This window comes from Agelaius phoeniceus, chromosome 27 (assembly GCF_051311805.1).
Source record: "Agelaius phoeniceus isolate bAgePho1 chromosome 27, bAgePho1.hap1, whole genome shotgun sequence".
Classification (NCBI taxonomy): Eukaryota; Metazoa; Chordata; class Aves; order Passeriformes; family Icteridae; genus Agelaius; species Agelaius phoeniceus.
The window spans coordinates 450,259-467,592 of record NC_135291.1 but is presented as its reverse complement, the minus strand read 5'-3'; the positions used below and the strand labels follow the sequence as shown (position 1 = coordinate 467,592).

At 52.6% G+C, this 17,334-nt stretch overlaps 3 protein-coding genes across 4 annotated transcripts; all 3 read right to left on the bottom strand.

Moving 5' to 3' along the window:
• Positions 1-563: 563 nt before the first annotated feature.
• LOC143695796 (uncharacterized) lies at positions 564-3,297 on the bottom strand. Of its 2 annotated transcripts, XM_077191008.1 has the most exons (3): positions 2,009-3,297; positions 1,647-1,966; positions 564-1,349 (listed from the first exon to the last, which is right to left on the bottom strand). In XM_077191008.1, the coding sequence occupies exons 1-3, from the start codon at positions 2,984-2,986 to the stop codon at positions 668-670; spliced, it is 1,980 nt and encodes a 659-aa protein (XP_077047123.1). In that variant the 5' UTR covers positions 2,987-3,297; the 3' UTR covers positions 564-667. The 2 variants fall into 2 exon arrangements, with proteins under 2 accessions (XP_077047123.1, XP_077047122.1); XM_077191007.1 differs by having other exon boundaries at positions 1,647-3,297.
• Positions 3,298-5,092: 1,795 nt separating this feature from the next.
• Positions 5,093-10,348, bottom strand: LOC143695799 (uncharacterized). The gene is made up of 3 exons (XM_077191025.1): positions 10,044-10,348; positions 8,438-8,551; positions 5,093-6,136 (listed from the first exon to the last, which is right to left on the bottom strand). The coding sequence occupies exons 1-3, from the start codon at positions 10,075-10,077 to the stop codon at positions 5,244-5,246; spliced, it is 1,041 nt and encodes a 346-aa protein (XP_077047140.1). The 5' UTR covers positions 10,078-10,348; the 3' UTR covers positions 5,093-5,243.
• A 3,776-nt stretch (positions 10,349-14,124) lies between these two features.
• MGAT1 (alpha-1,3-mannosyl-glycoprotein 2-beta-N-acetylglucosaminyltransferase) lies at positions 14,125-15,608 on the bottom strand. Its single transcript, XM_077191024.1, has one exon. It carries the CDS (start codon positions 15,560-15,562, stop codon positions 14,192-14,194), a length of 1,371 nt encoding a protein of 456 aa, XP_077047139.1. The 5' UTR covers positions 15,563-15,608; the 3' UTR covers positions 14,125-14,191.
• Between the last annotated feature and the right edge of the window lie 1,726 nt (positions 15,609-17,334).

The window sequence follows — 17,334 nt, the reverse complement described above, 5'->3', positions numbered from 1 at the left end:
AAGCGCTTCCCGCAGAGGCCGCAGCCGAACGGGCGCTCCCCGGTGTGGCCGCACCGGTGCTGGGGCGGGATGGGGGCGATGGGGCTGGGATGGGGCTGGGATCAACTGGGATTGGGGCTGGGATCAAGATGATGGCGCTGGGACCAAGATTGGAACTGGGCCTGGGATCAGAACTAGGCTGGGACTGGGACTGGGATCGGGACTGGAACTGGGACTGGGATCAAGGCTGGGACTGGGATCAAGATTGGGACTGGGACTGGGATAAGGATGAGGATTAGGACTCGGATCAAGATGATGGTGCTGGGACCAAGACTGGGACTGGGATTTGGGCTGGGACTGGGATCAAGATGATGGGACTGGGATCAAGATTGGGACTGGGACTGGGATGAAGGCTGGGACTGGGACTGGGACCAACGTTGGGACTGGGATCGGGACTGGGACCAAGATTGGGACTGGAACTGGGCCTGGGATTTGGGCTGGCATCAAGACACTGAAACTACAACCAAACCCCCAACCCCACCACCACAAAAAACACCCAAAAAACACCCAAAAACCCCACACAATTTCTCCAAACTCTCTTTAATTCTGGCTCCTCATCAGGCCCCGCTCGGCGTCCCTGCGCTTCCCGCACTTGGCGCAGCCGAACGGGCGCTCCCCGGTGCTGTGGTCACTCCTCTGTCCGGAGTGCCGGTGCTTGGCCAGGTCCGAGCTCTGCCGGCACTGCCCGCACCTGTTGGCCACGCCCGGGCGGGGTTCGGGGCGGCCACGCCCCCTCGGGCAGCCCTTGGAGCTTCGGGCGCTGTCCGGAGTGGCCGGAGAGTGACCGCTGGGAGTGGTCAGTGCGGGGTGGGCGCGGCGGTGGCGCTGAAGGCGGCAGAGCCGGGAGAAGGTTTGGCCACAGTCCGGACAGGCCAGGGGGCAGCGGGCAGTGCCAGGGGGGGGCATCGGTGTGGTCATTGGTGTGGTCATTGGTGTGGTCATTGGTGTGGTCACTGATGTGGGCATCGGTGTGGTCATTGATGTGGGCATCGGTGTGGTCATCGGTGTGGTCATTGGTGTGGTCATTGGTGTGGGCATCGGTGTGGTCATTGATGTGGGCATTGGTGTGGTCATTGGTGTGGTCATTGGTGTGGTCATTGGTGTGGTCATTGGTGTGGTCATTGGTGTGGTCATCGGTGTGGTCATTGGTGTGGTCATCGGTGTGGTCATTGGTGTGGTCATTGGTGTGGTCATCGGTGTGGTCATTGGTGTGGTCATCGGTGTGGTCATCGGTGTGGTCATTGGTGTGGGCATTGGTGTGGTCATCCAGGTGGGCATCGGTGTGGTCATTGATGTGGTCATCTGGGTGGGCATCCATGTGGGCATCTGGGTGGTCATTGGTGTGGGCATCTGGGTGGTCCATGTGGTCATTGATGTGGTCATTGATGTGGTCATCGATGTGGGCATCTGGGTGGTCATTTACATGGTCATTGATGTGGTCATCAATGTGGTCATCTGTGTGGTCATTGATGTGGTCATCCATGTGGTCATCTGGGTGGGCATCAGTGTGGTCATCAATGTGGTCATTGATGTGGTCATCGATGTGGTCATCGATGTGGGCATCCATGTGGTCACCTGGGTGGTCATTTACGTGGTCATTGATGTGGTCATCCATGTGGTCATCGCTGCTGTGCTGCTGGCCACTGCTGGGGTTGGGCTGTTGGTCATTGTTGTCGATGTCCATCTGTCCGGAGCCACCTCGCTGACCGCTGCTGTGCTCCCGCTGACCATTGCCATGGTTGACCCTCTGGCCATTCCCATCAATGTCCATCTGTCCAGACCTGCCCCACTGACCGCTGCTGTGGTCACTGCTCTGTCTGGAGCTGCCTCGCTGACCACTGCCATGGTTGACCCTCTGGCCACTCCCATGCATGTCCGGCTGGCCAGAGCCACCTCGCTGACCACTGCCATGGTCACTCCTGTGTCCAGAGCCGCCTCGCTGACCAGAGCTGTGGTCACTCCTGTGTCCGGGACCATCCTGCTGACCGCTGCCATGGTCAGTGCTGTGTCCGGAGCTGTGGGCAGGGCCGTGGTCAGTCCAGTGGTCACTCTGGTGGTCAGTGCTGTGGTCAGTGCTGTGGTCACTCTGGTGCCTGGCCAGCGCCACGCTGCGGTCATTGCTGTGTCCGGAGCCGTGGTCACTCTGATGGTCACTCCCATGGTCAGTGCTGTGGTCACTCCTATGGTCACTCCCGTGGTCACTCACATGGTCAGTGCTGTGGTCAGTGCTGTGATGGTCACTCCTGTGGTCACTCCCGTGGTCACTCTGATGGTCACTCCTGTGGTCACTCACATGGTCAGTGCTATGATGGTCACTCCTATGGTCACTCCCGTGGTCACTCCTGTGGTCACTCCCGTGGTCACTCCTATGGTCACTCCTGTGGTCACTCCTATGGTCACTCCTGTGGTCACTCCTGTGGTCACTCCTATGGTCACTCCCATGGTCACTCCCGTGGTCACTCCCGTGGTCACTCTGATGGTCACTCACATGGTCACTCCTATGGTCACTCTGATGGTCACTCAGGTGGTCAGTGCTGTAATGGTCACTCCTGTGGTCACTCCCATGGTCACTCACATGGTCAGTGCTATGATGGTCACTCCCGTGGTCACTCCCGTGGTCACTCCTGTGGTCACTCCCGTGGTCACTCCCGTGGTCACTCCTGTGGTCACTCACATGGTCACTCACATGGTCAGTGCTGTGGTCACTCCCGTGGTCACTCACATGGTCAGTGCTATGATGGTCACTCCAATGGTCACTCCCGTGGTCACTCCTGTGGTCACTCACATGGTCAGTGCTGTGATGGTCACTCCTGTGGTCACTCCCGTGGTCACTCCCGTGGTCACTCCTGTGGTCACTCCCGTCCGTGCCCTCGCTCCCCCCGCGGGTCTTTGGGGCCTCCGCGCCCCCCGCCCCTCCCCCACCTCCACCCCGGCGCTTGGGCGCCATCGCCGCCCCTCCCCCACCCCCGGATCGGGGGGAAACGCCCCAAAAATCCCGGGATGGGGGAGGGGGAGGGGATCCCGGGGCTGGGGCGGCCGCTCCGGACAAAGGAGGAGGAGGAGGAGGGGGAGGGGGAGGAGGAAGAGGAGGAAGAGGAAGAGGAGGAGGAAGAGGAGGAGGCGCCGACCCCGGAAGTTCAAACCCCCGGGGGCTGCGAGGAAAATAAAAATATTTTTAAAAAATTAAAAAAAAAAAAATTTAAAAAAACACAAAAAGGGGGTGGGAGACCCTCCCCGCCCCTCCCCCACCCCGCTAAACCCCTCCCCCTCATTAAAGCCCCTCCCCCAAATCCGCCCCGTTTCCGGTTTTTTTTTTTTTTTTTTTTTTTTTTTTTTTTTTTTGGGGAGGAATTGAGGAATTTTGGCGCCGTTCCCATCCCCCACCCGCGACCCCTCCCCCCCCCCCCAAAATTTCCCGAATTTTCTTTTTTTTGGGGGGGGGAGGGGGCAGAGATCGCACGGGCGGCGGAGGTGGGGGAGGGGCTTTAATGGGGGGGAGGGGCTGGGGGAGGGGGGAGCCCCCCAGGGACATTTTGGGGCCATTTTGGGGCAATTTCGCTCCTTTTTTGTCCTCCCCTGGTGACACCGGAGGGGCCCCGACACTGGGGGGGGGGGAGTTTGGGGTCACCCGAAGGCCCGGGATGGATTTGGGGGGTCCGGAATGGATTCCCAAAAGTCTGGAATGGATTCTTGGGGTCCCGGATGGATTTGGGGGTTCAGGAATGGATTCCCAAAAGTCTGGAATGGATTTGGGGATTCAGGAATGGATTCCGAAAGTCTGGAGTGGATTCCCAAAAGTCTGGAGTGGATTTTGGGGGGGATTCTGGAATGGGATTCATTAGTCCGGGGTGGATTTTGAGGGTCCGGAATGGATTCCCAAGGCCTGGAATGGATTTGGGGGGGGTCCGGAATGGATTCCCAAAAGTCTGGAATGGATTTTGTGGGGGGGTTATGGAATGGGATTCGTTGGTCCGGGGTGGATTTTGAGGGTCCGGAATGGATTCCCAAGGTCTGGAATGGAATCTATTCGTCCGGGGTGGATTTCGGGGTTCAGGAGTGGATTCTTGGGGTCTGGAATGGATTTGGGGGTTCAGGAATGGATTCCCAGGGTCTGGAATGGATTTCCAAAGGTCTGGAATGGATTTCGGGGATCCGAAATGGATTCTTGAGGTCTGGAATGGATTCCTGTGGTTAGGATTGGATTTTGGGGTTCAGGAATGGATTCCCAAGATCTGGAATGGATTCTGGGGTTCTGGAATGGATTCCCAAGATCTGGAATGGATTCTGGGGTTCAGGAGTGGATTTTGGGGGTTTCAGGAGTGGATTTTGGGTTCCCAGGGTCCCCCCACAGCCCCATGGCCACGGGAACGTCCCCTCGAGTCCCCTCCCCCCCCGTCCAACGGCTCCGGGGGGGTCCCAGGCCTGGAATGGCCCCAGTTCGGGAAAGGTCCCAGTTCTAGAAGGTTCCAGGTTCTGGAAGGTTCCAGTTCCAGAGAGGTCCCGGTCCCAGTTCTGGCTCCAGAGGGGTCCCGGTTCCGGAAGGGTCTCAGTTCTAGAAGATTCAAGGTTCTGGAAGGTTCCAGGTTCTGGAGGGTCCCGCTCCCAGTTCCGGCTCCAGGTTCCGGTTCCGGAGGGCTCCCAGCACCGGTTCCAGTCCCAGTTCCAGAGCTTTCCCAGCCCCAGTTCCGGTCCTGGTTCCAGTTCCAGGGTTTGTGTGGTTCTGGTTCCAGTTCCAGTCCTGGTTCCGGAAGTTTCCCTATCCCAGTTCTGGTTCCGGTTCCAGTTCCAGTCCTGGTTCTGGAAGTGTCCCGGTCCCGGTCCCGGTTCCAGACGTCCCCCAGTCCCAGTTCAGGTCCTGGTTTTAGTCCTGGTTCTGGAAGTTTCCCTATCCCAGTTCAGGTCCCGGTCCCGGTCCCAGTTCCAGTTCCGGTTCCAGTTCCAGTCCTGGTTCTGGAAGTTTCCCGGTCCTGGTTCCAGTTCTGGTTCCAGTTCCAGTTCTGGTTCCAGTTCCAGTTCCGGTTCCAGTTCCAGTTCCGGTTCCAGTCCCAGCTCCAGTTCCGGTTCCGGTTCCAGTCCCAGTTCCGGTTCCAGTCCTGGTTCTGGAAGTTTCCTGGCCCTGGGGGCGGTTCCAGTTCAAGTCCCAGTTCCGGTCCTGGTTCTGGTCCCAGTTCCGGTTCCAGTCCCAGTTCCGGTTCCGGTCTTTCCTAGCCCAGGTGCAGCCGCTGGTGCCGGATGAGGGCGGAGCTTCCCCCGAAGCCCTTCCCACAATCCCCGCAGGTGTAGGGCGTGGCACAGGCGAGGGGCGTGGCACAGGCCAGGGGCGTGTCCGCAGCGTGCCCGTGCAGGTGTGCCAGGAGGGCGTGGCCATCTGCAAACCCCGCCCCGCAGCGCTGGCAGCTGTGCCCAGGTGTGCAGCTGTGCCCAGGTGTGCAGCTGTGCCCAGGTGTGCAGCTGTGCCCAGCTGTGCCCTTCCTCCTCCTCCTCTTCCTCCCCTCCTCCTCCTCCTCCTCCTCCTGCTGGTCCTGCAGCCCGTGGGCGCGGCGGTGCTTGAGGAAGGCGGAGCTATAACTGAAGCCCCGCCCACACTCCGTGCAGGTGTAGGGCCTCTCGCCCAGGTGCGCCCTCAGGTGAGCGCTGAGGTTGGCGCTGCGGCCGAAGCTCCGCCCACACTGGCCACACCCGAAGCGCCGCTGGCTCACCTGGTGCAGCCGCAGGTGCCGCGCCAGCTGCGGGGCGTGGCCGAAGCCCCGCCCACAATGGCCGCAGGTGTGCGGGCGCTGGCCCAGGTGCGTGGCCAGGTGGGCGTTGCGGTTGGAGCTGCGCGTGAAACCTTTGCCGCACGCCAGGCAGGTGAAGGGCTTCGAAGGGGGCGGGGCTTGCTGCTGGCTCCGCCCACAGCCGCGCCGGCCACGCCCGCGGCGGGAGCCACGCCCCGAGGGAGGCGGGGGGAGGAGGGGGGAGGGGGAGGGAGGGGGGAGGGGACAGGGAGGGGGAGGGGAGGGGGAGGGGAGGAGGAGGAGGGAGTCCAGCGTGGGGGGAGGGGCGGGGTCGGGCTCCTCGGGGGCGGGGTCGTCATCGCTCGGGGGGGCGGAGTCGTCTGGGGGGAGAAAAGGAAGGGGCGGAGTTAGGGGGGAATAATGGGGGGATAATGGGGGAATAATGGGGGAAATAATGGGGGAAATAATGGGGGAAAATAGGGAAAATAATGGGGGAAATAATGGGGGAAAATAGGAAAAATAATGGGGGAAATAATGGGGGAAATATGGAAAATAATGGGGGAAAATGGAGAAAATAATGGGGGAAATAATGGGGGAATAATGGGGGAAATAGAGAAAATAATGGGGGAAATAATGGGGGAAAATAAGGAAAATAATGGGGGAAATAATGGGGGAATAATGGGGGAAATAGAGAAAATAATGGGGGAAATAATGGGGGAAATACTGGGAAAAAATTGGGGGAAATAATGGGGGAAAATGGGGGAAAATAGGGAAAATAATGGGGGAAATTTGAGGAAATAATGGGGGAAATAATGGGGGAAATAATGGGGGAAATAATGGGGGAAAATAAGGAAAATAATGGGGGAAATTTGGGGGGAGTAGTGGGGGAAAATTGAGGGAAATAATGGGGGAAATTTGGGGGAAATAATGGGGGAAATAATGGGGGAAATAATGGGGGAAATTTGGGGGAAATAATGGGGGAAAATAGGGAAAATAATGGGGGAAATAATGGGGAAAAATAGAGAAAATAATGGGGGAAATTTGGGGGGAGTAGTGGGGGAAAATAGAGAAAATAATGGGGGAAATTTGGGGAAAATAATGGGGGAAAATAGAGAAAATAATGGGGGAAATTTGTGGGAAAATAGAGAAAATAATGGGGGAAATTTGGGGGAATATAGAGAAAATAATGGGGGAAATAGAGAAAATAATGGGGAAAATAATGGGGGAAATTTGGGGAAAATAATGGAGGAATAATGGGAAATAATGGGAAAATAATGGGGGAAAATTGGGAAAAAATGGGGAATAATGGGGAGATTATGGAGAATAATGAGGAAAATAATGGGGGAATAATGGGGAAATAATGGGAAATAATGGGGGAATAATGGGGAATAATGAGGAAAATTATAGGGAATAATGGGGAAATAATGGGGAAAATAATGGGGGGATAATGAGGAAAATAATGGGGAATAATAAGGAAATTTTGGGAAATTATGGAGGAATAATGGGGAAATTATGGGGAATAATGAGGAAAATAATGGGGAATAATGGGGAAATTATGGGGATAATTATGGAGGAATAATGGGAAATAATGGGAAAATAATGAGGAAAAGAATGGGGAAATTGGGAAAAAAATGGGAAAAAATTGGGAAAAAATGGGGTAAATGGGGGAATAATGGGGGGAAATAATGGGGAAAATAATGGGGAATAATGGGGAGAAATTGGGAAAAAATTGGGAAAATAATGGGGAATAATGGGGAAATTATGGGGAATAATGAGGAAAATAATGGGGAATAATGAGGAAAATAATGAGGAAATTATTGGGAAAATTATGGGGGAATATTGGGGAAATAATGAGGAAAATAATGGGGGAATAATGGGAAAATAATGAGGAAAATAATGGGAAAATGGGGGAAAAATTGGGAAAAAAATGGCAAAAAATTGGGAAAAATTGGGAAAAATGGGGGAAATGGGGAAATAATGGGAGAATAATGGCAGAAATAATGGGGAAAAATGGGGAAATTATGGGGAATAATCAGGAAAATTATGGGAAACAATGGGGAAATTTTGGGGATAATTATGGAGGCATAATGAGGAAAATTATGGGGGAATAATGGGGAATAATGAGGAAATAATGAGGAAAATAATGGGGAAATGGGGGAAAAATTGGGAAAAAAATGGGAAAAATTGGGGAAAAATGGGGTAAATGGGGGAATAATGGGGGGAAATAATGGGGAAAATAATGGGGAATAATGGGGAGAAATTGGGAAAAAATTGGGAAAATAATGGGGAATAATGGGGAAATTATGGGGAATAATGAGGAAAGATATGGGGAATAATGAGGAAATTTTGGGGAAAATTATGGGGAATAATGGGAAAATAATGGGGAATAATGGGGAAATTATGGAGAATAATGAGGAAAATAATGGGGAAAATTATGGGGAATAATGAGGAAAATTATGGGGGAATAATGGGGAAATAATGGGGGAATAATGAGGAAATAATGAGGAAAATAATGGGAAAATGGGGGAAAAATTGGGAAAAAAATGGGAAAAAATTGGGAAAAAATTGGGAAAAAATTGGGGAAAAATTGGGAAAATTTTGGGAAAAATGGGGGAAATGGGGGAATTGGGGTGGGGGAATTGGGTGTGGGGGCTGAGGCCTGGGGAGGGGTCCCCGCTCACCCGCAGGGGCCACCCTGAGGATCTCCCACTCCTTGGAGTCGTTGGGGTCAGGCACCCCCAGCTCCTCCTCGGGCTCCAGCCTGGACACGATGTTGGGCTTGGGGATGGGGAAATCTGGGTGAAAAAAGGCAAAAAATGGGAAAAAATGGGAAAAAAAGGGAAAAAAAGGGGAAATTTGGGGTGGTTGTGGTTCGGTTTCATTCCAGATCCAGGGGGTTTGTGGCTGGTTTGGGGGGGTTGGAGGAAAAGGGGATTTTGGGGAGGGGGATTTGGGGAGGGGATTTTGGGGGGTTTATTTTGGGGGGATAATTTTGGGGTGGTTATTTTGGGGAGGGGGATTTTGGGGGGTTATTTAGGGAGATTATTTTGGGGAGGATTTTGGGGGATATTTTGGGGAGGGGATTTTGGGGATAATTTTGAGGGATGATTTTGGGGAGGATTTGGGGGATAATTTTGGGGAGGGGGATTTTGGGGTGGAGGATTTTAAAGAGAATTTTGGGGAGGATTTTGGGGATGGGGATTTTGGGGAGGATTTTGGGGGAGGATTTTAGGGAGGATTTGGGGTGATTTTTTGGGGTGGTTATTTTGGGGAGGGGGATTTTGGGGAGGGGGATTTTGGGAGAGAATTTTAGGGGGAGAACTTTGGGGAGGAGGATTTTGGGGAGAATTTTGGGGGATAATTTTGGGGCATTATTTTGGGGAAGGGGATTTTGGGGATAATTTTGAGGGGATGATTTTGGGGAGGATTTGGGGGATAATTTTGGGGTGATTATTTTGGGGAGGGGGATTTTTGGGGGGTTTATTTTAGGGGATAATTTTGGGGTGGGGGATTTTGGGGAGGGGACTTTGGGAAGGATTTTGGGGGAGGATTTTGGGGGGGTAATTTTCGGGAGGGGGATTTTGGGGAAAGGGATTTTGAGGAGAATTTTGGAGGAGGATTTTGGGGAGGGGAATTTTGGGGAGGATTTTAGGGGAGAATTTTAGGGGGAGGATTTGGGGTGATTTTTTGGGGTGGTTATTTAGGGGGGTTATTTTGGGGAGAGGGATTTTGGGGAGGGGGATTTTGGGGAGGGGACTTTGGGAAGGATTTTGGGGGAGGATTTTAGGGAGGATTTGGGGTGATTTTTTGGGGTGGTTATTTGGGGGGTTATTTTGGGGAGGGGGATTTGGGGAGGATTTTGGGGGGTTTATTTTGAGGACGGGGATTTTGGGCATAATTTGGGGATCATTTGGGGGGGTAATTTTGAGGGGTTATTTTGGGGAGGAGAATTTTGAGGATGGGGATTTTGAGGAAGATGAGGATTTTAAGGACGGGGATTTTGGGGATAATTTGGGGATATTTTGGGGATAATTTGGGCATCATTTGGGGATAATTTGGGGATAATTTGGGGATATTTGGGGGATAATTCGGGCATCATTCGGGGATAATTTGGGGATATTTTGGGGATAATTTGGGCATCATTTGGGGATAATTTGGGGATCATTTGGGGATAATTTGGGGATAATTTGGGCATCATTTGGGGATAATTTGGGGATATTTTGGGGATAATTCGGGCATCATTTGGGGATAATTCGGGCATCATTCGGGCATCCTTCGGGGGCTCACCCAGCAGGATCAGGGACTCGTAGCTCTCCTGCATGGCGCCGCCTCCTCCGCTCGGACCGAGCCGGGCACGGGGGGCGGACTCGGCACCCCCAGGGACCCCCGGGCACCCCCAGGGACCCCCAGGGACCCCCAGGGACCCCCGGGCCGGGCGATGCTCGGGGGGCCCGGGGCTCCCCCGGCCCGGCCGCTCCGGGAAGCTCCGCCCGGGAGCGGATGGAGCCGCCGCCGCCGCTGACCCAGGAAGTGCCGCCCCCGAGGGCGGTGCCGCCTCCTCCTCCTCCTCCTCCTCCTCCTCTTCTTCATCCTCTTCCTCATCCTCTTCTTCATCTTCGTGCCGTTCTCCTCCTCCTCCTCCTCTTCTTCATCTTCGTGCCGTTCTTCTCCTCCTCTTCTTCCTCCTCTTCTTCATCCTCGTGCCGTTCTCCTCTTCTTCATCCCTATTCCCTTCTCCCCTTCTTCATCCCTATTCCCGTCTTCTCCTCCTCTTCTTCATCCTCATGCCATTCTCCTCTTCTTCCTCTTCTTCATCCTCGTGCCGTTCTCTTCCTCTTCCTCCTCCTCTTCATCCCCATGCCGTTCTCCTCTTCCTCATCCTCTTCTTCATCCTCATGCCGTTCTCTTCTTCATCCCTATTCCCTTCTCCTCCTCCTCCTCCTCTTCCTCATCCCTATTCCCTTCTCCTCCTCCTCCTCCTCCTCTTCTTCATCCTCATGCCGTTCTCCTCTTCCTCATCCCTATTCCTGTCTTCTCCTCCCCTTCTTCATCCCTATTCCGTTCTCCTCTTCCTCATCCCTATTCCCTTCTTCTCTTCCTCCTCTTCATCCCTATTCCCTTCTCTTCCTCCTCCTCTTCTTCATCCTCATGCCATTCTTCTCCTCCTCTTCCTCATCCCTATTCCCTTCTCCTCCTCCTCATCCTTATTCCCGTCTTCTCTTCCTCTTCTTCCTCATCCCTATTCCCTTCTCCTCCTCTTCCTCATCCCTATTCCCGTCTTCTCCCCTCTTCTTCATCCCTATTCCCTTCTCCTCTTCCTCATCCCTATTCCCGTCTTCCCTTCCTCCTCTTCTTCATCCTCATGCCGTTCTCCTCTTCCTCCTCTTCTTCATCCTCGTGTCGTTCTCCTCTTCCTCATCCCTATTCCCATCTTCTCTTCCTCCTCTTCTTCATCCCTATTCCCTTCTCCTCCTCCTCCTCTTCTTCATCCTCATGCCATTCTTCTCCTCCTCTTCCTCATCCCTATTCCCTTCTCCTCTTCCTCTTCATCCCTATTCCCGTCTTCTCCTCCTCTTCCTCATCCCTATTCCCGTCTTCCCTTCCTCCTCTTCATCCCTATTCCCTTCTTCTTTTCCTCCTCTTCCTCCCGCTTTCCATCTCCATCCTCAGCCTGTTCTTCTCCTCTTCCTCCTCCTCCTCCTCCTCTTCTTCATCCCCATCCCGCTCTCCTCCTCCTGTTCTCCATCTCCATCCTCATCCCGTTCTTCTCCTCTTCCTCCTCTTCTTCATCCTCATCCCGCTCTTCCCTTCCTCCTCCCATTCTCCATCATCATCTCGCTCTTCTCTTCCTCTTCCTCCCCTTCTTCATCCCCATCCTGCTCCTTTACCTCTTTCTCCTCTTCTTCATCCCCATCCCGCCCTCCTCCTCCTCTTTTCCATCTCCATTCTCATCCCGCTCTTCCTCCTCCTCCTCCTCTTCATCCCCATCCCTTTTTCTCCTCTTCCTCCTCTTGTTCTTCATCCCCACCCCCTCCCTCCTCCTCCTCCTCCTCCGCGTCCAAACTGGGAGCGAGGGAACACCGGGGGCGCCCCACGAGAATTTAACACCAAAGAAATAAAATAATTAAAAGAGATTAAAACCCTACAAAATCCGCGCTGAAATCGGGGCCGCCCCACGGCCGGAGCCGTGAGGGGACGAGATCGCCCCTCAGCGCCGCCCTGGCCAATCAGCGCGCGAGAAACGAGGAGTGACGGGGCGCGTGGCCAATCAGAGTGAGCGGTGGGGTTTGGGCGGGAAAATCAGCCAATGGCGGCGAGGGGCGGGCCCTGCGCGGGGGATTTGAAAGGGTCTGTGAGGGGGAGTGACGGCTCAAAATGGCGGCGGGGGGAGAGGGAGAAACGGGCCTGGAACGTCCGGGAATGTTCCAGAATGGTCCAAAATGCCCCCAAAAGGCCAAGAAATCGCTGAGGGTGAGTCGGGAATGGAGCAGGGGATGCCTGAGAGAGGCACCGAGCTGTGCTGGGACTCCCGGCCTGTTCCTGAGGGGTTCAGCGCCTGAGATTTACCAAAATTTGGGCATTTTCTTGTAAAATCCCTCCCCTGTAAAAGGCACTGGGCATTCCCACCCGGATTGGGGTTAATTTAATCAGGTTTGGGCACCCGGGGATGTCACCAAATCCTGCCGTTGGTTTCTTTGGAATTGTTCCACTTTTAATGACACGGCTCCAAAAAGGCAAAATTTTAAGCCCAAAAAGGCCTCGTTTAATTCCTGAATTTTGGGATGAAATTCAGATGGATCTGGCAGCGAAAGAAACCTGGGATTTGTGGGTTTGGTTTTTTTTTTACCTCTGTTTTACATTTTATTCTGGAAAATCCTCGCCCCCCAGGTCCCCCAGAAAAAGAAAAAACCCAAATTTACCCTCGGGAGGGATTTTTAAACCACTTCAAATATGGTTTAAAATCAACGTTGGTTCAACTTAACGATGAAAATGGTGGCAGGGGAAGGGGATGATGGCGGAACCCCCACATTTTTCAGCTTTTATTCTGCAAAACCAACCCAAAAAGGGACAAATCCAAGCCAAAAAAGGGACAAATAAAACCCAAAAAAAAAGAACAAATCCAAACCGAAAAGGGGCAAACCCAACCCCAAAAAAGATACAAATCAAACCCGAAAATGGACAAACCCAACACAAAAAAAGGGACGAATCCAAACTGAAAAAGGGGTAAATCCAACCCAAGAGAGGGGGCAAATCCAACCCAAAAAAGGGGCAAACCCAACCCAAAAAGGGACAAATTTAACCCAAAAAAAAGGGGACAAATCCAACCTGAAAAAGGTGTAAATCCAAACCAAAAAAGGGACAAATCCAACCCCAAAAAAGGGACGAATCCAACCCAAAAAAGGGACGAATCCAAGCCGAAAAAGGGACAAATTTAACCCAAAAAAGGGACAAATCAAACCCAAAAAAAGAGACAAACCCAAACCAAATAAGGGATAAACCCAACCCAAAAAAGGGACAAATCCAACCCAAAAAAGCGACAAATCCAACCCAGAAAATGGACAAATCCAACCCAAAAAAAAGGGGGACTAATCCAACCCAAAAATGGGAGAAACCCAATCCAAAAAAAGGGGACAAATCCAAACCAAATAAGGGATAAATCCAACCCAAAAAGGGACAAACCCAACCCAAAAAAAGAGACAAACCCAACCCGAAAATGGGGCAAATCCAACCCAAAAAAGGGACAAATCCAAGCTGAAAAAAGGACAAATTTAACCCAAAAGAAGGGACGAATCCAAACCAAATAAGGGACAAATTTAACCCAAATAAGGGACAAACCCAACCCAAAAAAAAAGAACAAACCCAACCCAAAAAAAGGGAGGAATCCAACCCAAGAAAGGGGCAAACCCAACCCAAGAAAGGGATGAAATCCAACCCAAAACTGGACAAACCCAACCCAAAAAAGGGACAAATCCAACCCAAAAAAAAGGGAGAAACCCAACCCAAAAAAGAGACAAACCCAACCCGAAAATGGGGCAAATCCAACCCAAAAAAGGGACAAATCCAAGCTGAAAAAAGGGACGAATCCAACCCCGAAAAAGGGACGAATCCAACCCCAAAAAAGGGACAAATTTAACCCAAAAAAGGGACGAATCAAACCCAAAAAGGGACAAATCCAACCCAAAAAAGGGGACAAATCCAAGCTGAAAAAAGGGACGAATTTAACCCAAATAAGGGACAAATCCAACCCAAAAAAGGGGACGAATCCATGCCGAAAAAGTGACGAATCCAAGCCAAAAAAGGGAAAAATTTAACCCAAAAATGGCCAAACCCAACCCAAAAACTGGACAAACCCAACCCATAAAAGGGACAAATTTAACCCAAAAATGGCCAAACCCACCCCAAACCGGGCCAGCCCTGCCCCAACCCTCCTGCCCTCAGCTCCAGGAGGGGTCGTAGCCCGTCCAGTCCGAGGGCGGCGCCAGGAAGACGCGGCGGCCGCGGCACACGACGCTGACCACGCCGCGGTAGCCGGCGCGGGGGACGCCGGACTTGAGGTCGTCCATGAGCCCCAGAGCTTTGGCCAAGGCCTTGAAGGAATCCCTGCCCCGGTACTGGAGCCTGACGGGGCCCGGGTGCGCGCCCGGCTCCCGGCGCAGCTCGTCCAGGCGGATCTCGGGGGCGGAATAAACCTGCTGGAGGAAGGCTCGCTCGTAGGGCTCCTTTTTGAGGTAAGAAAGGTCCATTTTGGTGAAAGGCACGAAGCGGTCGTTGAGTTTGATGAACTTCAGGTACTGGTCGTAGAACTGCCCGTGGCTGACGCCTTTCCTGCCGAACGTCATCGTCCTGGACACCTCGGGCCGCACGCAGGCCCGGCCGCGCCGCTGCTCCGGCTGCCTCATCCAATCGTCCCAAAACGCCGGCGGCCACTTGGGCTCCAGCTCGTCCCAAAGCTCCGCCAGCAACAACCACCCCAAGCCGGGGAAGAAATCGGTCCGGTAGAGCAGCTCGGCGCCGCGCCCGGCGTCCACCAACCCCTCCTTGCCGTTGTCGTTCCACGCCGAGGCGCACCACAAACTCGGATCCTCCTCCAACAGCGGCAAAACCGCTTGGAAATACTCGAAAAAATCCGGCGCCACCTCCAAGTCGTCCTCCACCACGATGGCGGCGCGGTAGCGGAAGGTGCGGAACACCTGCCCCAGCGCCCAGCGGTAATGCCGGGAGATTTTGTAATAACCTTGGAATTTCCGGTGCTCCGGCGGCACCGGCACGTCGCCCAGCTCGGGCTGGCGGATGTGGGCCACGGCGGCGCCGTAGGAGGCGATGACGGCCGCGGTCTCGGCGTGGCCGCAGTCCTGCGAGACGATGACCGGGAAGCGCCGGGCGCTGGGGCGGTAGCGCAGGATTTTGTCCAGGCAGCGCCGCACGGAGCTGCGGTCGCACGCCAGCACCAGCACCGGGATCACTTCTTCCTCTTCCTCCTTTTTGACCGTTTTTGGCGTTTTTGGCGGCGTTTTTGGCGGCGTTTTTGAGGATTTTGGGGGCGTTTTTGTGGTTTTTGGCGGGGATTTTTGGGGTTTTTGGAGGCGGCCCAGCTGCTGGATCTGCAGCAGGAGCTGGCGCTGCAGGCGCAGCTCGGCCTCGGCGTCCTGGGCCAGGCGCAGCAGCTGCGCCGGCAGCAGCCGCGAGGAGCCGGGGCCCGGCTCGGTGGGACCGGTGGGGCGGCCCCAGAGGAAGAGGAGGAGGAGCCCGTTCCAGGCGAGGAAGAGCGCGGCGCCCAGCAGAGCCAGGCTGAGCTTCTTGGGCATCCTTCACATGGGGCTGGAGAGGGGAGAAAATGGGAGAAAAAAGGGAAATTTGGGGTTAGAAATGGGGAATTTGGGGTTAGAAATGGGGAATTTGGGGTTAGAAATGGGAAATTTGGGATGGAAAATTTGGGGGGAGAAATGGGGAATTTGGGATGGAAATTTGCGGTTGAAATTTGGGGTTAGAAATGGGAAATTTGGGGGGAGAAATGGGAGAAATGGGGAAATTTGGGGTTAGAAATGGGGAATTTGGGATGGAAATTTGGGGTTGAAATTTGGGGTTGAAATTTGGGGTTAGAAATGGGAAATTTGGGGTTAGAAATGGGGGAAAACAGAGAAATTTGGGATTGAAATTTGGCATTACAAATGGGGGGAATGGGAAATTTGGGATGGAAATTTGGGGTTAGAAATGGGAAATTTGGGGTTAGAAATGGGGAAAATGGGGAAATTTGGGATGGAAATTTGGGGTTAGAAATGGGAAATTTAGGGCTAGAAATGGGGGAAAACGGGGAAATTTGGGATAGAAATTTGGGGTTAGAAATGGGGAAAATGGGGAAATTTGGGATTGAAATTTGGGGTTAGAAATGGGAGAAAATGGGGAAATTTGGGGGGAGAAATGGGAAATTTGGGATGGAAATTTGGGGTTGAAATTTGGGGTTAGAAATGGGAAATTTGGGGGGAGAAATGGGAAATTTGGGGTTAGAAATGGGGGAAATGGGAAAATTTGGGTTAGAAATGGGATAAACAGAGAAATTTGGGGTTAGAAATGGGGAATTTGGGGTTAAAAATGGGGGAAAACGGGGAAATTTGGGATTAGAAATGGGGAAAATGGGGAAATTTGGGATGGAAATTTAGGGCTAGAAATGGGAAATTTAGGGCTAGAAATGGGGGAAAACGGGGAAATTTGGGATAGAAATTTGGGGTTAGAAATGGGGGAAATGGGAAATTTGGGGGCAGAAATGGGAAATTTGGGGTTAGAAATGGGGGAAAATGGGAAATTTGAGGGGAGAAATGGGAAATTTAGAGGGAGAAATGGGGGAAAACGGGGAAATTTGGGGTTGAAATTTGGGGTTAAAAATGGGAAATTTGGGGTTAGAAATGGGGGAAATGGGGAAGTTCCTGAAGAGAAATTTGGGATTGAAATTTGGGGTTAGAAATGGGAAATTTGGGATGGAAATGGGGGAAAACGGGGAAATTTGGGGTTAGAAATGGGGGAAAATGGGGAAATTTGGGATGGAAATTTGGGGTTGAAATTTGGGATTAGAAATGGGAAATTTGGGGTGAGAAATGGGAAATTTGGGGGGAGAAATGGGAAATTTGGGGGGAGAAATGGGGGAAATGGGCAATTCCTGAAGAGAAATTTGGGGTTAGGAATGGGGGAAATGGGAAAATTTGGGATGGAAATTTGGGGTTGAAATTTGGGGTTAGAAATGGGAGAAAACAGAGAAATTTGGGATTGAAATTTGGGGTTAGAAATGGGGGAAATGGGAAATTTGGGATTGAAATTTGGGGTTGAAATTTGGGGTTAGAAATGGGAGAAAACAGAGAAATTTGGGATTGAAATTTGGGGTTAGAAATGGGAGAAATTGGCAATTCCTGAAGAGAAATTTGGGGTTAGAAATGGGAAATTTGGGGTTAAAAATGGGGGAAAGCGGGGAAATTTGGGATGGAAATTTGGGGTTAGAAATGGGGGAAATGGGGAAATTCCTGAAGAGAAATTTGGGATTGAAATTTGGGGTTAGAAATGGGGGAAAATGGGAAATTTGGGATTGAAA